The sequence below is a fragment of the Pagrus major genome, chromosome 13 (genome assembly GCF_040436345.1).
Source record: "Pagrus major chromosome 13, Pma_NU_1.0".
Lineage (NCBI taxonomy): Eukaryota > Metazoa > Chordata > Actinopteri > Spariformes > Sparidae > Pagrus > Pagrus major.
Window position 1 is genome coordinate 10,342,328 of NC_133227.1, and position 25,503 is coordinate 10,367,830.

A 25,503-nucleotide genomic window follows, 5' to 3' on the forward strand; every position below is an offset into this window, starting at 1 on the left:
TGCTGTGGAAAGATTCCTTATCAGCATCTCCTCTCCTCCTTGCAGCTAAGGAAAAAAGTCGATCCAGACACTCAGGATTATATGGTTGCTCATTTCTATGCTGCTTCATAAGTAATGAAGTCTTTACGCTCAAAAAATTCCCAAAAGTTATTTTGCACAACCACTTGGGGTTTCAGAAATGCAAATTTGTCTTGTGGAGCATATACTTTATCTTGAGTCATGGGTTTATTTAAAGCAAACTCAAGTTTTAGCTCGGCTCAGATTGAACGCTGTATTGTTTGGCAGGGTTGGGTGCATCAGTTGTAATTAAAGCGAGTTCACTGTGTTGTTTAGCTGTAATTATCTCCACGAAGGAGGTTCTGTTGTTTGTCTGAAAAGATCAGTTGTTTGGTGAACAAACACACCCTGAGCCGAGGAACGACACATTTGAATTCTGTTGGTGTCAGCTGTGTCGTACCTCTATGAGGGAACACCTCTGAGTGACTTAAATGATAATCAAATCATAATGAAGAATAATGACAATAGAAATTCAAATAGATCAAGAGGGGAGCAATTAACACAACAATTAGCAATAACAACAAAACATCTGGAAGTACAAGGATCATAACATGGAAAAATGTGGAGAACAGCATGTGTACAGAGTGTGACCTCATTGTTTGAATGGAGGTTTGTCAAGCAGAACCTGCAGCGTTGCTGCTTCACCATTTGCTCTTGCATCACCCTGCTTCCCAACCTCTTTTTAGGCTTTGTGTCCTCTTGCTCAGTTTATCCCCTCTGTTCTGTAGGGCTGCAACCTATCGATTATTTTCTTTGTCAATTAATCTGTAGATAATTTTCTCAATTTATCGACTAGTTTTTTTGTCTATAAAATATCTGAAAATGGTGAAACATGCCTTTCAGTGTTTCCCAGAGCCCAAGATGTTGTCCTCAAATGTCTTGTTGTCCACAACCCAAAGATATTCAGTTTATTGTCATAGCGGAGTAAAGAAACCAGAAAATATTCACAGTGAAGAAGTTTGAGTCAGAGTATTTTGACCTTTTTTTTTAAAAAAAAAAAAAGAAGAAGAAACTGCAGATCTGTTGCTAGATTTACCATTAATTAAATGCAAAGGCTTAAAATTGCTGAGTCTATTCATATCTTTTCAAATCCTGAATGCTTTTCCACCTACTCTCTGTCTCTGAGACACACACACATGCTCTTCATCTCAACCACACCCAACAACCCACAACAGACTCGAGCTACATGCTAATGAAACCTTCTCCTGGCTCCTTCCCTTCTCTTCCCTTTCAGCTCTCCATCACCACTTTTGTTCCAAAGTGCTTAATAAGTGATGGAGCGGCTAATCTGGGGAAGATGCCCCCCCAACGGCTCAGATGAAAGAGAAGCAGGAATAAGCTGCAGAGCACCCTAAGGCTGTGATTTCCCCACCCTGCCAAACCCCCTCCTGCCTCTGCACTCCCGTTTTAGTACTCCCACTGTACCCTGAAGGACCCTCCCTTGAAAGCCCCCCTTACACAGACACACACATGCACACACACACTCCCCTCCATTTTGACTCTATTTTCCTCCCTCCTGCCTAGGCTCCAGTGAAGGCAGCAGGAAGATCAAAGAGGTGGAGTGGGTCATCCCCTAAACATACTTATAGAGACTGTTAAAAATTAAATCAGATTGATTTATCCACTCACAACAAGGCTTGCAGCTATTGATGTCACCCTGCCCGTCGTGTCAACCAATCACGGCCGTCAGAGAGACACACAAGATGAAAACGCAGTAATTTGTCATTTTTGATGAGTAAGTCAAATAAGCCCGAGGACACGTCCCCTTTCTTTTTGATTTCATCATTTTTCAATACCCAAGTCCCAAATGATCACCTTTGTTCCTCCGTTAGCTGCTTCACAGGGATTTACAGTAAGAACATTATGGAGCTGAGGCCAGAATTGTGTAGCATGAGTTGGGGCTGCAGTTCAAAAACCAGGTAGGTTGTAAAAGAAACAAAAACCCCAGTGTGTTTTACAGTGGCAGTCAGAACAGAACTGCGTTTGTTGGAGTCCATATGTGCTTTGATTTAAAAAAAAAAAAAAGCTTAAAGACTGGGTGAGCCCCTTAACAAATGCTTTTTGACAAGATTAAATGCAAAAAAAAAAAAAACGATTTCAGTTTGACCTTGAGCATACCAAAACTTTTAAATGATCTATAACAATAAACTCTGAAATGCTCTGGTGTATTAAAGGAATAGTTTGAAATTTTCGGAAATATGCTCATTCACTTTTTTGCAGAGAGTAAGATAAGAAGACCAGTAGCTCTCTCAGGTCTCCGCTTTGAGTTGTAGCCACAAACAATACAGGACAAAACATGGCTCTAGTCTTTCATTTAGTCTTTAAAGCAGATAGAAATAGTGCCTGTCTGAGTCAGTCACTAGTGAGCTGTCATTTTCACAGATTTCATGCCCAGTGGAAGACAAAATTACGAAGTGAATGCATGTTTAATAGGAAACCAATATAAATGCAGATGGTGTCATTATTTTATAGTCATTACCTTATGCAATCAACATGTACTTCAAAAACATATTGCCAATATTACTATGGAGCTAGTGTCAGGATTTGACTAGTTTAGCTTAGCATAAAGACTGGAAACAGGGGAACTGCTAGCCTTGCTCTCTCCAAAACTGAAATGACAAGTTGCTCTTTTTTACTGGGAGTTACTTGCTGAAACTGTTTCTCTCAGGGTGCTGTGCGATCCTAGAGACTGAGTTATAATACTTGAACTTTCCCCAAACTGTCAAAATATTCCTTTAATAAACTTATATACGAGCCATCCATACATTTTGTACAGGTCAGCAGGACAGGACATGCAAGCACAGAAAGAACACCAGCTAGGAGCTGGATTGGAGCGCAGGACCCTTGTTGCTGTGAGGGGAGCCGCTGCACAGCTTCTTATTCAGCAATTCGAAGTTTTAGTTCATAAGCTCTTGTTAAAGTCCAATATTTCAGCTATTACTCAGGATGGAATTTGGGGTTAAATAATGTTATGAAAAGAAATCATTGTGGACTGCTTAGCATCACACTCACACACATGGTTTGTTTCATACTAAGACAGAGAACAGTGAAGGTCAACTACAAAACATTTATAGGCAGATGTTTTCAGCAGCTGTACAACGTTCTCAGGATGTCTTGTTACATACAAATACGCTGAAACACCGGACTCACTGCAGTGTCGGGATCATCCATATTCATGTCGGAGTGCCGTAGCCTTTAATTGATCATTCATCTCCAGCTCTTGAGGGTCTCTGTGATTGGCAGAGCCGTGCTGAAGCCTGCAGAGTGGAGGCCGGAGAATCGCAGAATCAACAGAATCGTGGTTGCTTGTCAGGGAGCGGCCGCAATCCCATATGGAGTTTGGAGTGGAAACTAGGAACTAGTTCAACTCTCCCTTCCCCTTCCCCCTCCTGTCTGGTCATATGGAGCGGCTTTATGAGGGGCTGTGCCACCCAGCACATGTATAATTAAGAGCTAGGACTGGTCCTGATGTCACTGCATAGGCACTCAGGGCTGAACCATCTGCTCTCTCACCTTTTTTAATGTTGTAGTCATATGCTTTTATCTTCATCTTTGAAGTTAAAATCAACTATCTTATTCTAACCAGCAATAGTGAACTCCTTTTAAACATTTTACAATTACCCTTTAAAAATCTGAGGTCGTCCGCAGGGCAAAAAGAAAAAAGCTGTTTGTGAAAATGGAAGAAAAATAAAAGTGAGTTGAATAGTTGGTATGACCTATAGTGTTAAAGAACACAAGAGAAAAGGAATCACACAGAGCATAATAAATAATACATTTAATATATACATAAAGGAAAAGCACAAGCAACCACACTGTGCTCGTTGCAGCCACACTAACACCACAGCACCAAACCTGGCAACCCGAACACATCTCAAGGATTACCGCCTTTACTAATTACTCCTTTTTCTTTTCTTTCATCTGGTCTTCCATTCCCACAAGAACTCTTAATCTTATCTCCCCGTTGGACTCCCTCCTCCTCCCCTGCTCGCGTCTTTCCTCATTTTATCATTCCCATGTCTCACCAGCTCAAGGCCCCACGCAGTTCATCCTCTCATACGGTTAATTTATCTGCAGTACATTTTTATCTTTTAGGTAAACAAGGGCTCATTATTCTGCTCTTCCTACTCACAGGAAAACCATCCAACCAACTAAAATAGGGAGCTGAAATAGTTTGCCTCCGACAAGATTCAGACAAATATCACCCTGGCTCATCGCTATCCTCTTATTATTTTGCATCTAAATGTCACGTATGGAGTAAATTTGGGTTTTAGGGAGCCGTGGCGGTCTGGATTGGAGTTAGCGCGAGCCATGGTATTCTGGGTTATCATGTCTGGATGTACAGTATGTACACCATAAATAGTGCATGAGTTAACACTAGACAGAGTGGAGCTCTGGATGTATGAACGTACAGTATGTGTTTGTGTTCATGCGAGCATGTGTGTTCACTCCATGATTTTTCTGATGTGATGCGTAGTGAAATGGTGGACTCAAGTTGACCCGGTAGTATAGACGCCTGGAAGCTGTTGCTATACTCTAAAGTCTGACTGTACACTTACATAGTAGTTTCCTGGGTGACCTTTTATGCCATGGGATTGGACTGCTGTCAGTGTCTTGACTTTCAGGATGTCTTGACAGTTAAAAGAAAAGCCAACAGCCCAAAAAAAGGGATGCACCATTTTGGATTTTTGGCGGGGGTCTTGGCCCAGAATAGACCCCATTAACTTTTGGTACAGATCCAGATAAAGGGACAGATCCAGGGGCCTTGGCAGAGGTATGCACTCTACTGAATGGCATTCTTGTTTTTTAGTTTTTGTCTCTTGTGCGTCCCCCAACTTTATGTAACTTCTATACTAAATTGCTGGAATATCCCTTTAAAGCAGCTTTCACCTGTCCACTGATGTATGATGTGGGAGCAGATCTTTCGTGTAACAAAATAGTACGTATTATAACAGTTAACATATACACAGTAGAATTACACCCGTCTATATCTGTGTTCTCCTTCTGTCTCGCCCCAAAAATATCTCCCATCTCCCATCTCCCCTGTGGGTTTTCTTTCTGCCATTTCCAAAACATGGTTTTCCCAGACATTTTTTCCAAGATGTGACGCATGGAGCGTGTACGTCTCGTAGTTAAAAATACTCTGTGGCGAGGGTTGGCTGAGGTCTCCTCCATACCAACCCTCCATCCTCCCCCTCTTGCTGCATTGTCGGTCACAAAGTCAGACATGTAGGCTCGCCCTTCCTATCTGTTCATAGTTTTATCTTCGCCACAGAACACACACTCACCCACATGTTTTTACACCATGGTATCATAGTGTCTGAGACGCCTTGTGATGACATGATGACTGTGTTTAGTTTGTTAAGGTGTGTTTAGAGACTACATGGATGTAAAAGTAACCCCTGAATTTAATCTCTTACACTTTTTCTGCTAGTCGCTGCTTTTTTAGAGCGAATATAGAACAACCAATTAATGAAATGCTCATCTGCAATATGAATAACCCACAGCTTCACTGACTTCAGTTTATTTCAGAGCACATATTTCTGTATCTCACTTGCCATCCTCGTAAACACAGCTTCCTCCCACCATATCAGTAGATCAAAGATATTGTGTAACATCCTCCTTTGCTTTTTTATCTGAATCTCTTTATGAATCACTTTACAATCAGCAGGCAGCAGCCTACCTACCAGTCTACTCCGACTCTAAATCACAACTACCATTCAGCTCAGGAGACAGTCTGCCTTACTGCTCTCGAGGCTTTAAAATGCATCCCCGTGTCTGTAACCTTTCCCCAGCAGAATATTTCTCCCCTCTAATTCAAATTGGATGGGACGCACGGCGGATGGAGATGGGGTTTGACAGGCATACACGCCACTCCCCTGCCCCTATCGATCCATTATACAGAGGAATACGCCTTTTAAGAGCAGCCGGCTCTGCCTGTCCTGTTGAATAAAGATGGTGATTCGCTCAGCATGTCTCCCAGGGTGCACAAGTGTGCGTGCATGTGGAAACCAGGGATGTGTAAGAGGGTAGTGAGGCAAGATAACTGGGAGAAAGAAGAGGAGGAGAAAAAATTGTGGCTCTTGTCATATTTTGAGAAGCTATTAAAGCCTCTGAGATTTCAGCTGAGATGACATTTTATCCTCAAATATTTTGCCTTCTTTACCTGGCCAGAGAAAGAGAAAGTATTACATTTTCTCCTCATTATCATTACATTCCTCTCTTTAGTCACATCCTGATTGTGCTGACCAGCTCTGGGAAAGGTTGACAAGGGGTCAAAGCACTAAACAAAACAGCGTTTAGCCATCCCTCCATCCCTCCGTCCCTCTGTCCCTCCCTCTTTCACGCTCCTTTCTCATTGACTGTTTATTGCTCCCTCCCTCCTCTATATGGAGGTGTGTCCATCAACATCTGGAGAAGCAGGGTCGCTCAGTGACAACAGGAGCTCATTCACTTCCCCCCATTTCCCTCCCCCTTCTCTCTCTCTCTCTCTCTCTCTCTCTCTCTCTCTCTCTCTGTCTCACACACACTCTCTCTCTATCTCTGCCTCGCTCTAGCGCTCTGTATCTGTGTTTGCCGTGGTGGAAGTCAGATAGCACAGTGAGGAGATGTTGGCAGCTGACTGTGGAATGAGCTCACAAAGAGAACGTGGAATTATTATCAGGCTTATCAAGGAGACCATGGCAGCATCTCGTTCTCCTGCCTTTAATCATCACTCTCTCCTTTTTTTGAGTATCTGAGTGAGTGAGTATCAGCTGTTGGAGTTTTTCTTTTTTTGCGGCTCTCATACACCTGGTCCGGTGATCTGTGAGAGGTTACGTGGGGATTCATCCTCCCTCCCTTTCCTCGTTGTTGAAGGGGCACTTGCAGGCTTTTGGGATGACGGAAATCCTGGTGTCGGATGTAAACTTGAACTCGGTGTGCGAGCGCCTGGAGCAGCACTGCTGCGTGGACCAGAACCAGCACAATCTGTCCAGCCAGCCACAGACCCCTGTGCTCAAGAGGCACACCAACACCGGGGCCAAGCTATGGGGCCGCGTCCGCAGCAAGCTGCTCAGACAAAAGGTCTCTAGCTGACATATGCACACACACTCACACACGTCACATACACACACAAGCTGTTTCCTCTCTTTTATCATTTGTGTTCTTCTATTTATCGCTGTCACTTCCATCTGTTTGTTCTGCCTTTCTTTAATGCTCAGTGTTCCTCTCCATGTGCGTGCGCTCTGTCTCTCCCCGGGTGTCTTTCTTTCAGCACACAGTTGACCATTGTTCTTATCTGATGGGTCTATTGACTGCAGTAGAGACAGTGATGTAGTGCTAGATAAAAAGGTGGCTAAAGTGTGACCTGCCATGACACCAACCACAGAAAACTCAAAAGTTATAGTAATATGAGAAGCCTAGATTTATCCTTTTTTTACCTCCTTAAATTTGATCTCATTCTTAAATGCCTGACATCTATTTGACATTACTATTAAATACTTATTACTAAGCCTTATGTCGCCTTTTAAAAGTGGTTAATGTACCAAAAGCAAGTTTTTCCTGATGTTTTGATAAATAGCACAGATGCTGGAAAGGCTTATTAACCTACCTGGACCTGGAAAGGTGAAATAACCATCACAAAAAACATTTTTTTTATGGACGAGACAGATCTTTCTAACCTGAATTTACAATTTCCTCCCTATTGTCTCATTCTTATTTTTCACCCCTTCTTCCTCCATCAATCACTGTTATTCCTCATTTAAAGCTCCTGACGATGCGTTCATGGTATGTCCAACTAAACTGTGTTGGCTGATATTTCAGCATCAGATGAGCTCCCTCTGCTGACCATTTTAAATACAGCCCTCCTCTGGCGGAGCTGATCTGGTGCCCCTTTGGCATTTCAAGCACAGATTCCACTAATTAACTGTCACATTATCCCACATAGCCCCTGAAACATGCATTTAGCATACTTGCACCATGTTTTTTAATACAATTAAAATTGCAAGGTTCAAGCTATGATTAAACTCTGACATTTTGTCATTATGTGACCAATTATCAGTAGTTTCACCACAATGCTTTGTTACTTTTACCAATGGTGTTTCATTGTGTTTATGTGAACGTTGAAGAGCACTTTATCGCTTAAGGTGGTTGGTTGAAGTAATGTAAACAAATGAGGTTTAATGTTTTTATTTTCTAAATCACGTGTATGGAAATGCACCCTTGCCATATGCTGCTGTAGGATTGAGGCTGGTTCAGAGAAGGCAGTTGTTGTCATTTGTTTTAAACCTTCAGGTTGGACTGAATGACCTCTGTGTTGAGGAGTCAGTTACCCAAATCTGGCAACATGCACACACACACACACACGCACACACACACAGGTCTGGTATGCCATAGTTTAAAAGCAGACTCTGGATTGTGACTCATACGTGGGAGCAGGAAAACGGCTCCTTCATTTTTTTCCTCCAGATGCTTTTTGTAAGTGAAAGACAGAGCAGAAACACGTGAGCCTGTTCTGTTTCTACGCATAGCTCTGCACAGGCAGCTAAAACGGTGACTCATTTTTTAAATTATTTTTTTTATTTTTCACAGTGTGTTTGCACATGTTTATTCAGCAGTTCTCCTCATCTTCATCATGAGTGCATCGCCAGCGTTTTGAGCTGTAATTTGTGTGCATAAAAAACAGGTTCAGGACAAAGAATCCAAGTCGAGAGTCGACCTGACCTTTGCTTGAGTGTGTTCCATTATTCAAAAGAGAGGCCTGAGGAAGGCTGACCACTGGTTGTACTGAGCGGGATGAAACAGGGATTACATACTAAGCTCTGACTTAACTGCACTGACCTGCAGGTCCTGTATTGATCCATTCCTCTCCTCTCTGACACACGTCTTAAAGTCTTACATTGTGATTAAAGAGGTTTCTGTATTTCATTACTGTCCACATTTGTCAGTTTTGCAGTTAGTTTCATGTGATACTGCCCTGCAGCTCTCAGAAATCCCCGTTCATCAAACTGTTCTGTAAAGTCCCATTCATCCTTTCAGTCATTTTGAATGTGGCTTTGAATGGCAGGTTTTATGAAACTGTAAACTGTTGCACTTTTTCTGTGCTCTGTTGCCTTTTGATCCTATCAGCTCTTGTACAATTCTCCCTTTCTTCTCCCACCGCCGTCCTGCATTTCTGCCTCAGCATGGTGGTGAACTCTGTTTGATGGGGGTTGAGAGGCGATAATGTTAAATCACCCACCACCATCATCTGAAACAGGAACATTACAGGCTGCCTGAGGGTCTTTAGGGCAATCTGAAAATTGTCCAAATCTGAAGAAGTCTGAAAAACATGTCTTGTTTGTGTATTAAGACAGGACGAGGTTAATACTGAAGATTATTTTCATTATTGATTATTCTGCCAGTTTCCAAAGTGACACCTTCAACGTGCTTCTTTTGTCCAACAAACAGTCCAAAGACTCTTCATTTCCTGGCATAAATGACAAAGAAAGGCAGCAAAACCTCACGTTTAAGAAGCAGGAACCAACAAATGTTTGACGTTTTTGCTTTAAAAATGACTGAAATCAATTAAATTTTAATGCGCATAGAATCAGATGTGTTATAGTAAAAATGAATTATTATTTTACTTTGCTTTTTAATATGTTCCAAAATCTACTTTGAAAATTGTCTTAAAATATATAATGTAACTTTCTAAAGACATGCAGATACTCTTAATGAGGAAGAGCAACTTCAAGCATCTTCTTGAAGGGGGCAGGGAAAGCAGACTTAGGGGTATATTGCTGTGCGTGCGTCTGTGGCATGCATGATGTTATTTACATGGTGTTAGGAGGAATGTGGATGTTAGAGGATGCATGAGGGTATGGAAGCACACTGGGGGAATCGTCCTCCTTCAGCCTAAAGCGGCACCTAATTAAGACGCGGTGTGATGAGATGGGAGGCTGGCTGAGAACACTAATTGGACTAGAACCAGATATAATGTATGGTTTGTGTCCCAGCACAAGAACAAATGATGATTACTCGGTTGTTAGTCTTGGTTCTTGGCTGTGTGTTTAACATCGTGTTCTTTTGGCTGATGACCTGTTTGCTGGGCAGGTTGGGTTTTACTTTCTTTGTCAGCTTAGTGGGGAGAACAATGGAGCTGTCGTGCTGGCTTAGCCGTGGAACAGAATCAGATCCAACCATTATCCTTCGCCTCGCTCATCCCACCTCTCGCCCCCAATGCATTTTAGCCCACATACGAAATTATGCTCTCCCATTTGAGTATGTTGATTAGTGCAGATGAGATATTGGGGTTTCATCCCTCCTGCGTGCCTAAAATGCCAGCCAGTCCCCTAATGGACTTTTATATAGGCCACATAAATCTCCGTCTGTCCCCACCGGAGGGCATAGCCCTTTATTGGCCCCAATCCATCCCACCGTGCGCAGGATCTGTGATTGGTTAATGAGCTCCAGGAGGGGAGGCAGGTCAGTAAAGCATTCTCAGGTTGATACCCACAATGAACCCCTCTGGGAGGAGTCCAACCCCATCACTTCTGGCCATATGCAGGTTGGCTTTAATCTCAGCAGGGTGACAACAGGGCATTAATCATGTGATTAGGTGGTGAGAGTGAGGAGATGAGGGCTTCTGGTATGTTCATCACATGCTTTAACACTGGTATGGGCTTAGGTAATGACAGGAGAGTTGTCGCGGTTGTACACATAAACAGTTGTACATAAAGAGGATGACTCATGGTTACCACATGGATTCAGGGAAATTGATACTTTTATCTGAAATAGTCAAGAACTGTGGTTTATGACTTGTTTTGCTGGTTCGTTTCAGAAGATGTTGGTTTCCTGAAAGTTTTTTTCCAAGCTAAACCTGAAAGAAGATTTTTTTTTGATCATGGAAGCTCTCCAACTTATTAAACTCTCACCAAAAAAGTTGGTGAATGTTACATCAGAACCGAAGTGGTTCCCCTGTGATCATCGTACTGGCACTTCATACTTTGTCCGCTGACTCCACTGAGTAAACATACGTCAGATGATCTAATGCCTTACAAATGGTACATGCTGTTAGAGGTAAAGATCACAAAAAACCTGAATAGTGACATAATGAGCTAACCCACAACTACGCAGCATTCCCATAGGCCCAAGAGTGGAAAAACATCGCTGTAGATCTGTCCAAGAAAAACATGAGGGCTCATCAGAGGACAAAAATGTGACTTAGATGGCAGTCTCTTGATAGTATATGCGATTTTTGTCACTGCTGCACTAGATTAAATCAGTGGTTAGTGTGTATTACAAAGGAGCAGTGTTTGCATCTGTGACTTCACTATGTGGGTTTTATACTGTATGATAGATAAAGGCCTGGAATTAAAGAAAAATCATAGTATCTCACCTACTTTAGGCTGATTGACTCAATGCATACAAAACATGATACAAATCGGCAACACTATGAGGAATCATAGAAAATATAGTGTTTTAAGGAAAAATGACATGAACGCTAGCTTTCAAATTCAGAGCATTAAAGGTGCACTTTATAGTTTTGGAGAAGACATTTTAAGATCTTCATTGACTGATTTTTTTTTTCTGCCTGAACAAACTAAATAAACCACATCTTTGTTTTCATGACTGAATAAACAAACTGACCTTAAAGGACAACACAATTTCATACTGTTTTACTTTGTTTTTATTGGCGGACCCTGCCACCTTTCTAGCTTCAAACAGTGTTCTGGGGACCTAATCCTCCTCTGAGAACAGCTTGTTTATTTAGTTATGGAACAAATAAATATTTCTGAGTATTTTAATATTATTAATATTACATTTCTGAGTTTGAATTTCTTCTCCAAAACTACATAGTGCCCCTTTAAAGGGATATTTCTCCCCTTCTCTGCTTGTAAGTGTAGGTTAAGTCATGATGCTGTGTGCTGGCTGCAGGCAGGGTCATGTTGCATAAGTGTAGTACGCGTCTGTGTGTAGCTGTTTACAGGCCACATAAGAGAATCACACACTGCCGGCAGAGATGGCAAGGCTAGTCTGCAAATCACAACCCTCTGCTGGCTGGAAGCCCTCGCCGATTGGTTCAAACAATGAAGTTGGAGAGGAAGGCAACATGGCAACCGAGTCAAAGACCTCACATGGTCGTGGTGACATCAGCAGCTGTTGAGTAAAGAGGCCTGGCTGTCACTGATGCACATATAAACATTATGCTTATGTGGTTCATTAAGCTAAAAATAGTCATGCTGCAGTATAGAGTACAAGCAGCCTGACTATTTTTGACGTGATGTGTTAGCTGTGGGGGAAAAAAAGGCTCAATCATGGCACAAACAGTTCCTGTAATCCTGCTAAAACCAAGGAGCCGTGCAGTTGGAGCTACGTTCTAATTAAAGGACTGATAAAAAGCTTTCTGCAGCCGAATGAATATTTAATCAGCCAGAGAACAGCAATGGAAAACTGCGAGGAAACACAAAGGAGAAATTAAACAGAAATTCATTAATTTAGCATATCAAAAAGATCAAGTTGTGTTTAGAATATTGTCGCCAGCATGCATTAACTCTCCAGCACAGCAACAATGGGCTAATTAAGTGTGTAGGGATTTAATTATTTGAGGCTTTAAACATCATTTTAATAACTCACTGTTTGGCAAAATGTCTCTTGCCATTTCAGAACACACTTACTTGATCTTTTTTTGTCTTACATCAACATAATCAGCACTAGTTTGTTAAGAAATATGTTCTCATATGTGTGCAGAAGTATCCAAACTATGCACTTAAATGTAACCAAGTATTTGAATTTGGGTAATATGTTAAAAAGAGACATTTACATGAAGGCCCCTGAGCCAAACATGTTCATACAGGACCTTATGCATGGTTCTTGCATGGCCACTGGGCAATACGTGTGCTCTTTTTTTGACAAATTTAGACCGTAGATATATATGATTCTTCAGCTGCATGTGCTGAAGCCTCCTGTGTGTTCTGTAGGAAATGTAAACAGCTCCAGAGGGCTGCAGACCTCTGACTGTCCCGCTGTGCCAGGCTGTTGTTGCTGTCAGTCTCACACAGGCCTCAGGAGCATGGCTCACATGTCACATGCTGGTGAAGGAGGGCAAGATTATTTTTGCAGTGTAGTGGGGGAGGAGAGGCAGCCAGTTCCCGTAGTGTAGTGGTTATCACGTTCGCCTAACACGCGAAAGGTCCTCGGTTCGAAACCGGGCGGGAACAGCACCTTTTTATCTTGGAAACACAGTGATTGTGTATACTTTTTTTTTTTTAGCAGATATTCTTTGTTAAATGCAGTGATTTTATGTTAATAAAAAGGCTAATCTGGTCACTGATATATGTGACAGTTTTTGTGAGAATAAGCAATGCATTAAGCCTTTTTTTAAACTGATTTTGTATGACTTTTGCCACAGTTTTGGTTGTAATTCTCAAAAATGTTTCAGAAGGAAACCCAAACTTATTTTTCACCCAAGAGTCTGAATCACCACATAACACTCACACTGTGAATCCTCATAAAGAGAGATGAAAATGGCAGGAAATAAGTTTAGTCGAATTGTTTCTCCCTCTGTTGCAAGAACTGAAAAACTGAAAGACCATGTGGCAGCAAAACAGCATGACTTATCTTATCTGCTTTGTTCTGCCCCTGTAGATCAGCTGGGTCAGAGTACAGGCTGTGTGTACATCCTGGCTCACGGCTGTCAGCTTCTTCTTTTGAAGTCAAGACTCTTGGCCGTGATGTTTCTGCCTGTGTTCTGCTTGATTGACAGAAAGCTCCAACCAGAGGCAGGAAAAGATGCTGAAGCCAATCATCAATTTTCTATAGGGCCTAGAAATGGGCTACATCACATGGCAGCCACATGCCTCCAGTTCTGGCTTATTTCGGAAGCTCAAACACACCAAGCGAGCGATGAGATGAGGATGTGTGTGAGCATACAGGAGTCAGGTTTAGTAGGCCATACACAAGGTTGAGAGAAAGTAAACAGGCAGCACGGTGACCAGCTGAGCCCCAAACCTGGTGCACACAGTGATGTACAGTGTGAGCTGCTCACCGAACATAACAATGAGTTCCCATATAATAGAGCAGATACATGCTGGGTGGATTGCTCTGTCCACCAAACACACACACACATATTTATTGCATTCTATATAAGGAAAAAGCTCCCCAACTGGAATGCGTACAAATTGGTGTGTATAGCGGTCCACTGGATTTGAAGTATTTCTGTGCTTCGCTTCAGGCCGCAGTCTGTTCTGGCCTCTCCTCAGTCATGTATATCCTTGATAGTTTTCACAGCCCTACAAAGAGAGCTTTGCAATCCTAATCGGAACCATATCAGCCTGAGGATGTCTCTAAAAAAAAAAAAACATGAGACACTTTTAGACTTTTATCTTTTCTTAGACATGTGCATGAATGCATACATACATATAGTCAATGCTCATGTGTTTGAAATCCCCCTCAAGCATTCTTATGAACGGAAATTGGTCATTGGACCTTTCATCTTCTTGGAATGAGATGAAAGTACACTAAAGCTCTGCTGGTCTTGAAAAGGTCTTTAATAATCAAGAAGTGAGGCTATAAAATATATTCTTGATAATCCTGTAGTGTACCTTATGTTCCTTAAAAACACCTCCAATTCCTTTGTGATATTTTTATCCACGTTCAGATCTTAAAGGGACAGTTAACCCCAAAATCAAAAACACATATTTTTCCTTAGTGCTATTTATCCATTTAGATTTTTGTAAGCTACTATCCAACAATATGTTTGAAAAAGTTCCTCCAAAGATTTTTTCAACATTTGTACCAAACAGGGTTCCGACGCCTTCTTAAACATCAAATTCAAGGGCTTTTCAAGGACTTTTCAGGCCCAGTTCCGGCACGTTCAAGGATCAAACATAGCATAGTATGAGACACAGATCAATGTCAATTACTGTACCTGCTGCTGTGTTAGAGTGGTGATAGAAAACTGCAGGAGACATAAACAGACAGCCCAACGTCGCCTATTTACTAATGTTACGTAAAAAAAATAATTAAAAATCAGTAGATTTTTTATTTTCTCTTTGCACAAAATATATACATTCAAGCACTTTCAGTGACCCACATGTATTTTTTTTTTTACTTTCAAGGCTGTTATTATTCCTCAAATTGACAAACTTTCACACACTCGTGACATTTGAGCTTTTTGAAATGATTGAATGGTAACTTAACTCGCTGCTCTGTGAAAGAAACACACTACCTGTTGTTTTGTGGAGCAAGAAAGGGCTGTTCCCGCCCGGTTTCGAACCGAGGACCTTTCGCGTGTTAGGCGAACGTGATAACCACTACACTACGGGAACTGGCTGCTTGGGAAATTGACCCCCTCCCGACGAGTGTGCAAACATAATCTCAAAGCATGCATTGAGAAATCTTTGCTGAGGGAGAGCTGCAGCTGACACAGTTTGGGAGAAGGTGAGGGAGGCACTGTGATTAATATTCACTGAGTCCACAGTTCACCTTTCTTGAGCTGAGCTGTTTCATGTAGGAACTATTTCCTTTCTATCTCCAGCACTGTATCAACACGCAGAAGGAAGCGTGTATCTACTCATGGATGAGAGGCTCTTGCTCGTCACAGTGAACGATGTAAACATTAATGAGCTGTAACGTTAGCTAGCTTACTAGCCTCTCTTCCTTGAGTAGATGCACACTTCCTCCTGCGCAATAAAGAAAAAAGTTCCTACATGAAACTGGTCACAACAAAATCTGTGGAGTATCCTGAGCAACTGGGTCATGATTTCTGGAAAGACGCATTGCTTTTTGATTTTTTTAAATGTATTTTTTTTACTTTTTTTTTTTTTTTACACAAGCCTAGGGCCATCTAGTTCCATTATATTCTACTGAAGGCAGACATCTCTAAAGCTGATATTTTCCAAAACTCACTTCCATTTACACCAAAACAATCTAGATGGATAAATAGTCCTTCAGGAAAGAGAAAAAATGGCACTACATCCTGTCTGGTTTTGACCAATATAACAAGCTTTATTTCTTTATTTATGTATCTAATTGGCAAATCTAGGCTGCATTACCTTTGCTCCTCTGGTCCCTGTTCGTCTGCCCACTTCCTGTCAACACCTTGAATGAGCCATCACTCAGGATAAAACCTCATAATACGGTTTCTTGTCTTGTAACATTTTGTGCCTAATTCTGAGCGTAATATTTGGTATAAACTAAGTCAGTCTGACTTTGCATAGTGCAGTCCTCCTTAGCCAAACTGTTTGCAGTCATCCCTTTAAGCCAACCCGATCCCCAGGAAAGCAAAAGTAGGGAAACCAGTTCCTCTCCAAAGTATTTTTTAATAAAAGAGCCCATATGAGGATACCGTATTGAAAGGGGTCAGTGAGTGTAACCGCTGCCTGTAAAAGATCCTCTTTGTTTTTACAACCCTATTGCAGCACATTCATTTTTAATCAGGTTTTTTGGAAATTAGCAGAGAGTAATAGGAAGGAAATAGGTGGGAGGAGCACGTTTGTTTTTTCACCGAGTCGACTTAGAGGGGTTACTGGAGGCGTCAGCAGTGAGTCCTGGATCTCTGCCCAGTCCTGTGTAAAGACCCAATTGCAGTGATTACCTGTCCCCCGTCTCAAACCCAAACCCTGCTGGGAGAACAGGCTTTAACGATAATAGGAATGCGTGAAACCAATGCCAAATGGCCTTTTTACGAGGTAATGAAATACGCTCACTGAGAACTTTTAATGTTTGCAGCCTAATGCTGACAATAAGAGAAGTGTGCTGCCCTTGTGCTCACCCAACAATCATTATTTTCCTCTAAGTTGAGCACATCACCACGCAGGGTTGTAATGATATAACTGTGGATAGCCGTAGCGCTCAAACAGCCTATAAAAAAGGCATTAGCTGTTGTGGCCTCACGCAGCAGGCACAGACTCCAGGAGGCTCCAGACAACAACAGACTGCCATCTCTCATGTCTCAGAGGGCATCATGGGATGTGTGATCCAGACTTTGAGAATGTCTGCGGTGAAGTGGGCCTGTCTGGAGCCTATCTGGAGCTCTTGTTGGACCCCCAGGTGACTTGAGAGGGCATATGTGAGAAACTGAAGTGGCATCTTTCTTTCCCAAAGCAGACTTAGTGAGTGTGTTGTTGTGAAGCAGGACGGCTTGACTTTGATCTGGTTCATAGGTTAGAAAACTGGAGCAGCCAACAGGAAGGTGAACTGTGGACTTAGTGAACATTAATCACAGTTTCAAAGTGCCTCCCTCACCTTCTCCTAACCTTTAAACTGTGTCAGCTGCAGCTCTCCCTGACCAAGATGGGGGGGCAGCTCAATTGGCAGCCAGTTCCCGTAGTGTAGTGGTTATCACGTTCGCCTAACACGCGAAAGGTCCTCGGTTCGAAACCGGGCGGGAACAGCCCCTTATTTTCCCTCCATCAACAACAGGTAGTGTGCTTCTTTTACAGAGCAGTGAGTGAAGTTAATGTTCATTCATTTTAAAAAGCTCAAAAAGTCACTAACTCCAGTAACACTTTTGGTAGCGGTTTCCATGTGTCCTCCAAGATTGTAAATTTGAGTGGAAATCAAGGCCAAGTACTTAAATGTATATATTTTGTGCAGAAATAGAAATTGAAATTCGTTTTTTTTTTGCAAGTCTCCAGCAGTTTTCTGCCATCACTGAAACACAGCAGCAGTTATAATAGTTTACCTACCTAAATGGCAGAAATACTTCTTAGACTTCTTTCTAATTCAGTGTGATTCTTGTTTAGTGAATGTGAATGGGGACATTTGATCATCATGTCTTGCACACAACTTCACACAACTCTATTTATATAGATATGGGTTTTGTTGAAAACCTGCTTTGGTGGCTTGACTCTAGCTAAATATCATATAGTCAACTTTCTCTGCCTGCAAGAGAAAATCCAGTCATGTATGTGTCGGAGTGAAGCAAACTGTTTCCTTTTTGGTGAATGTTCATGTAGTTATTTTTCGTTCCCATAATGCTATCATGCAGAAACTTTTCCACAGTAACAATTTGTTATCTGATGATTTGATTAGCCAGTCTCCTCTGAAGTTAAAATCCCTGTATAAATATAGTAATGTGTCTTTATTCGGTCAAAAGACTTCCAAGAAATCTTATCATTTAATTTCCTTCTGTCTCTGTTGTGTCTTTCAGCTGGATCCTCAGACAGTGCAGTCAAAGAACTGGCACATGGACGTCATAGAGATGAATGGGGTAAGACACAAGCAGCTCTACTTCTAGCTAAGATTCTGACATATTAACTGTATATATTGTAATGAGCTGTGTTATTTCTTATAAAATGTGAGGTTACACACAGTCTGTATCTTTACAAAACTGTATGCTCCTATATCCCTACAGGAAGTGAGATTTATGTCACATGTTGAAAGTACAGAAATTTGTGTACACTCACTTTTTAGTAAAGAAGAATTTAAGATATCTCTTGATAACTTTAAGATTCAACGTTTATCCAGAAAAGAAAATCTGTTTAGTTGTAATATTTACAAAAATTATTAAAGATGTTTTGTTATTGTAATGTGGTTTAACCTCAAAATTCCAATGTTAAAACCTCTAAATCTAAACAAATAAAAAGAGAAAAACGTGGTTCATGAGGGTCACAGAGTTCAGCTGTGGCTCTTTTAAGGAATGTAGTTTACTTTAGCTGTGTTGTTTGTTCATCATCAGATCAAAGTGGAGTTCTCCATGAAATTTACAAGTCGGGACCTCAGCTTGAAGAGAACGCCGTCCAAAAAGCAGAGTGGGGTGTTTGGAGTCAAAATCAACGTGGTGACAAAGTAAGCATGTTCTCGTACTTGAGGCCCAAACAGGCTGTTTCTTTAAGCTCAGCTGTCTAAAAATAAAATAAGACTCTGCAAGTTTATGCACATTCATTGTTGAATCTGAATAACTGCGTTCACATCATCAGAAAAGTAACATGAGTGCTGTTTACGTCCACAGGCGCGAGCGCTCCAAGGTGCCTTACATTGTCCGTCAGTGCATTGAGGAAGTAGAGAAGAGGGGGATTGACGAAGTGGGAATCTACAGGATCTCAGGGGTGGCCACTGATATCCAGGCCCTCAAAACAGCATTCGACACCAGTAAGACTCCACTCACTGTTTCTATGTCAGATGCTCTTTTTCTCCCATCATCTTGACTGGAGAACAGTCCAGCACTATGGTGTACCAACAGATTACTGTATATGAAACAGAATAGCCAATAGCCAAATCCCATCACTGAATCATTGTAATTTGCCTTTAAGATGATAGTTTGGTTATCTTCATCCTAAAATTTATCCTGTCAAATCATATAATAACATCTGAGTCATCAAGCGTTTGCCTACTTTGTCTCTAGAAGTGTAGTGTGTATATAAAGGCTGTTTAGGGTGAATATAGTTTGAGATGTAGAGACTTTCCTGCAGTTTGGGGGTCTCTGTAATTCCTTCAGGGAGGCCTTGACAGATGAGAAGCAGCAGCTGTCAAGCGGTCAACTTTTATGTTGCATAAGAGTCTCTCAGCGTTGGTCACGGCTTCATTTACATCACAGATATCCCACCGACCAGAGCCCAGTATCACCTTTCATTTCTGTGTGAAACACTGAGCACGTCTGCATTTGTGTCCATCTGGATGAGGGGTTATTGAGAGATTACATCATTCCTGGAGACGGAGCAAGGAGAGAGCAGCTGTGTTATTGTGACCCTTTAAAAATGGAGTGTGTTAAGCTTCTAACCGCTCTTTGTTTGTGTCTGACCTGCAGATACCAAAGATATCCTGGTGATGCTGAGCGACATGGACATCAACGCCATAGCAGGAACACTGAAGCTGTACTTCAGGGAGCTGCCGGAGCCTCTGCTCACCGACCGCCTCTACCCTGCCTTCATGGAGGGCATCGGTGTGTGACCTTTAGTCCCTGCAGTGTGTGTGTTTGCCATCAGTGGGTGCTTTTAGAGTTTTACAAGGGAGTCAAAGTCACCCACCTGGAAGAGATGAGGGCTAAAGTTAAAGATCTGTCCTGCCATAATCCGATCTGACATCTTTTTCCTCTCTCTCACAGCGCTCTCAGACCCAGCAGCCAAGGAGAACTGCATGATGCACCTCCTGCGCTCCCTGCCAGACCCCAACCTCATGACCTTCCTCACTCTGCTGGAGCACCTCAAACGGTAAACAGACACACCTACTGATCACAATTAGACCACCTGTCAGTAAAAAATAACCAAAATCGGTATACAACCTTGATTCCCAAAAAGTTGGGATGCTGTGTAAAACATAAATAAAAACAGAATTCAATCACTTGTCAACAAATTGCGTTTGAAAACGGTTCTACGAAGCGTTCCTGAGCCCATGTAGTAATATCTTGTATACAATTATGTGTTTTACAAAGTTTTTGGGAGCATTTCACAACTCTCCCAGTCTTTAGTTGCCCCTGTCCCAACTTGTTTGAAATGTGTTTCTGGCATCAAAATTAGAATAAGCATTCATTTACAAAAATCAATGAAGTTGGTGAGGTAAAACATTAAATATGTTGTGTTGTCCTAACTTTATGGCATCGGGGTTGTAATTAGGAAAGTTAATTTGTGGACTCATTGTCTCCAAACACTTAATTATTCTTTATATGATTAAATGATGTGTTTACCTGGATGTGTTTTCCGTGTGTTCCGTCCTTCCTGACTGATGGTCCGTTGGTGTTTGTTCCTGCAGGGTGGCTGAGAAGGAGCCCATCAACAAGATGTCCCTCCATAATCTGGCTACTGTGTTCGGCCCCACCCTGCTCAGGCCCTCAGAGTCAGAGACGACGAAGGGACAGCACATCACCTCCGCCTCTGACATCTGGTCACACGACGTCATGGCTCAGGTACTGACACATTGACTTAGGACAAAAATAAATGTGGGTATATGGTCACACAATTGTAGGAATGGCAGACATTTAAAATCCTGTGTCTGTATGTGAGACATAGTATTATTATGCCTAAATTACTGTCTGGTGCCCTCTTTCCCCTAGCTATTATTGAAGCTTAAGGGGCATTAATATAGACTCCCTCTGTGAGGGGAGGGAGTAGATGGTAGACTGGTGTGTACATGCACATTTCCTCGTTCACTGCACATCTTTTCCAGATGAATTTTACTCCCACGTCGCTAAGTGACCCATGTCACTGTGGTCTACTCTCCCAGCTGTATTTAGGCTGCAGGCCACGCATTCATCTCTACTGATAGATGAGTTTCCTGTGCACAAATGTCTTTTCTTGGCAGAGTAAACAACATCCAGAGTAGATCATCATAAATAGGGCATTATGCACATGCAGGAGGTCCTGTCTGTCCATTACAGAGAAGAGAGTGTTTGTACTGGGGCTTATTTAAATTCTAAATGTTTAGTGCACAAGTATACAGATTGTCAAACGAAAAAGAAAGATGCTTCCGCTGCCATATCCTTAATATAATCTCATAATGGGACATGAGTGATGGGGGTCTGAACACATCCAGCATTATTAAATAGAGGGGGACAGTCCATGTTTTAGAGAGTATGATCAAGTCCTCTGACTCACAAAATGCACCTTCTCTGAGTAGTCAAATGTTCACTGTAAATTCAATTACTCACCAGAAACTGTTTTTCCTGGTAAGCTGCTAGCAGCATCAAACAATCAATCAAATTAAATTTTCCAGACACATGGCCGTCTGGTGAAACTGATTAAAGGGGAGATTAAGGCAAATTTGTGGAGCAGTGCAGGGGGAACATTAGACTGATTCACCTGTTTTAATAAAGCAGATTTTCCAGACTTAGAAAAAAAAAAGTACAATGTTCAAAAGTGATTTTCTCAGAGCTTGTTGACTGCAAGAACTTGACCTACATGTTGAATCAGTCAATCAGAAACAGAGTTTTGTTTCAACTTTATATTTCCAGATTAGTCACATTGACGTCAGGAACAAGGGAGCAAATAAACATGAACTGCAAACAGATATCAAGTAGCAATGAACGAAGGCAAATGGCTACAGAGAGATAATAGAGGGAAGTAAAACTTCCAACATAAGTGCTGAAATAGGCAGTCCAACATCAAAGCAGCTGGTTCATGAGACAAACCTACTTAAATATGATCTAAAAATGAAATAGTTCTTAGCAGTCTGACACAAAATCCATAATAGCTATTTAAAATTTACCAAAAGGAAAACCATTCTGTAGTGAGAAAAAAAAACATGAGAAGATATGTCTGTCTGGCTCATTGTTGATTTATAGGAGAAAATAATAAAGAGGAAGCAGATCCAAAGACCTTAGAGATAAAACTTCCTTCCCATTAATAGTGCATCCATTATTAAATGGAAATCAAAGTATCAAAGTAATTGATAGCGATAGCTGTCTTTACATCAGTACCAATAGCAAATTCGGCATACCTTTTAATGGGGCAGAATTGACAAAATGTAAACAAATATAGGCTTAAAAAATATCAAGTTGTAGTTGTAGTGACTTACTCAAACATTACACCTCATGTTTACATTTCCCAAATTATTATGGGGACTGCACTTCCAAACTCAAGAGCATGATTGTCCCTCAAGTAGAGATAAGACAAAGAATAATCAATCCAGTCATCCACAAATTCTATCAATATTAATTTTTCCAAGTTACACTATACATATATTTCGACATAAGTAAGGCTCAGAATGTCTTGGTGGGGTCAGTTACAAGGGTTGTTGTGAGGATGAGTTTGTCTGAGAGGGGCCACAGTTTCAGGCTTTGAAAAGCCCCTGTATTAGACTGAGGAGTAGACATACATGGAGTCATTTTGAGTGAATTAAAAGATATTTGTTTCCTCTCTTCTTAGGTCCAGGTGCTGCTCTACTACCTGCAGCATCCTCCCATCTCCTTTGCCGAACTGAAGCGCAACACGCTCTACTTTTCCACTGACGTTTAATCCCCATCCGCCTCCCTCAGGACGCCATCTGGAGAGGAGAGAGTCAGAGACTCCATACAATCCTTGGTCCCCTCCACTCGGCCCTCCTGCCTCACCTCTCCTCCCAGCAGGCGGCTCATCTCGACTGTACAGCCCCCGCCCCACACATACCTCCTGTCTACACCCCCATCCAAACCACCTCACACCCCACGTCATAAAAAGAGATGGAGCCGAGCACGTAGGGAGGTGGTGAAGGACATTTCCCAGTCGTCTAGTAGTCACTGTCCTGTTTGTAATGTGAGGAGAGCAGAGCCGACTCCCGCCTCCCACTGACAAGACGACGAGGCATTCTGGGACCACAGTGGAAAGGTCTGGGGGGTCGTGAGCACCGGCGCGGTGGCACAGGATCACTCCCATGTGGGTTTCAGCTAGTGAGCCCTTTCCAGACACTGGTTTGATGAGCTTTGTTTTCCTCATCAGAGGCATTCCAGAAAAATGGCATTTACATGTTTAATAGTTATGTTCAACGGCTGTTTTTGTTTCCTTTTTCGGTCTTTCTGGCTTTGTGCATGTGCGTGGTGGAGGAGGCCGGGGTGTGTGAGTGACAATGTGGATGTACTTGAGTGAGTGAGTGTGTGAGTGCGTGTGTTTAAGGGACTATGAGAACTTGTGAGGTTTAGAAGTGGCTGGGAAGCCATCCTAATAAATGGCCGGTGATGTGTCTCTCTGTGCTGACAGACGAGAGAGAGCTGCCCTCCCCAGTGAGTCTTGGCCAAATTAGCCCTATTTATTTTGAATATATATAATATGTGTGCCTGTACAGTTCTGTGCAACTAGAGAAATGCTCTAAGGAGTCTGTTTTTGAAGTTTATTCAGGTAGTGATGTTATTTTTAGTCTGATTTTTCTCATTCACCATGTCCATGGTTGGTAAGCTGTACTTAAAAGATCACCAGAAAAGTCTGCCAATTAATTTCAGATCACTTTGTAGAGGAGAACGGGCACTCTGTGACATGTTGAGGGTTGTCAGAATAAAAAAACACAATGAATGGAACATTTAGCTTTTCTTTTCTTGTTGTTTCATTGCAAGCCTGTTCCAAGTGTCTTACTGCACCAGTATAATCTATAGGATGATTTGTGTAGTTGCCCTCGTTGCATGTTCAGCTTGTCAATCAAACCAGGCCGGGTAACACAAAGGTAGGATGTCTCTGCAAGGCCCTCGCTAAGACTGGCAAACACCCATCTCTGCTCTGTACAAAGCCAACCTTTCTGCTATCAAGCCTGAGACATATCTTAAAATACTGTAAGCACTGCTAGATGAGTACTATTTGATATTTTTAATATAAGATTAAAATAAAATAAAAAATGTTGTATTTTACTTCCTTTGAGAAGAATTTCAATATACTGTAATATTGAGGCTAAATGTTAATGTGAACTTTTTCCCCCTTTTTTAGTAAAATAAAAGTTACCAAAACACTCTCACTTTGTGTCTCCGTGTGTGTGTTTGAGATCTGCAATATCAATAATACTGTTTTCCTGGAAACAATGGATCAATAACATAACATAATAATGATTAAGATGCTAAATCATACCATTTGTTAACATCATATCAACATATTGTAAGATGATGGTGATTAAATGAATCACATGAGGAAAATGACCTCCCCACCCTGACTCTCCACTCCCCCAAATAGACAGTAAGACTACACTGTATGCACATGTTCCACAGGATACACCTAGATCATTGTATAATTAAATAATAATCTTAAACTTTTCTTAAATACATAAGGATGTGTGAAATTTCAGATCTTAGCTCATAGCACCACCTGGTGGTCAAGTTTACAAATTGTTAAACGTGACCACCAATAAGCATCTACCTCTAATGTGTTTCAAATTTGATGTGCACCAGTGCAGTTAGCCCCCTGATGTTGTGACATACTTAGGTTAGAGGGGCAAACCTGTTGGAATCTGTATATGCAGAGTCGTAGTTTAACAAAAACTCATTGTAGAATTGCAGCATTACCACAGAGATCAGGTGAGGTCCAAACTTTGAGGGAACTTCATGATAAAGTTGTAACAAAGGGCATTGACAAACCTGCATCCAAGGATATTCTGCATCTCTTTAATGTGTGTGATATCTGCTTGGATGGATGAGATGGACACTGATGCAGTTTTTCCAAAAGGAGTCAAGCATGACTTCACACAGTGGTTCTAGTTCAAGTGACACTTTTGGCCCCAGGACTGTGTGCTCTCATATTTTGCATATCTAAGCTCCCAAATTATTAAAGAGTGTTCCACAGTCTTCTCAACTTGAACTTATTTAAGATTTTTATGACTAATGTTCCAAATAGTATTGATAATGTCAACATAATGTGTCTATGAAACTGTGATGATTGATCCGACATGGCTTCTCTGGAGGCTTGTGATTCAGTGTGGATTCAGTGCTCAAAGAAGGGCACTGAATACATACCACGTCTCCTCTAATACTATTCTGTATTAGAGGAGACGTGCTCATTTTCAGGTTTATAATCTTGTTTTGGGTTACTATAATAGCTTTACATGCTTTAGTGACTGTGGGTAGACATGACTGTAGTCAGTGCCGAAGAATGATTTCTTTAAAGG

At 41.6% G+C, this 25,503-nt stretch overlaps 1 protein-coding gene across 1 annotated transcript in view; it reads left to right on the plus strand.

Moving 5' to 3' along the window:
• Positions 1-24,363, plus strand: part of abr (ABR activator of RhoGEF and GTPase) — a 136,315-nt gene extending 111,952 nt beyond the window's left edge. Inside the window, exons 17-23 of the mRNA XM_073479831.1 lie at positions 18,167-18,226; positions 18,695-18,804; positions 18,968-19,107; positions 19,763-19,897; positions 20,060-20,165; positions 20,704-20,857; positions 22,815-24,363. Of these exons, the coding sequence (XP_073335932.1) occupies positions 18,167-18,226; positions 18,695-18,804; positions 18,968-19,107; positions 19,763-19,897; positions 20,060-20,165; positions 20,704-20,857; positions 22,815-22,904 (795 nt within the window). The 3' untranslated portion in view covers positions 22,905-24,363. The remainder of the gene's footprint in view (positions 1-18,166; positions 18,227-18,694; positions 18,805-18,967; positions 19,108-19,762; positions 19,898-20,059; positions 20,166-20,703; positions 20,858-22,814) is intronic.
• The last annotated feature ends 1,140 nt before the right edge of the window (positions 24,364-25,503 follow it).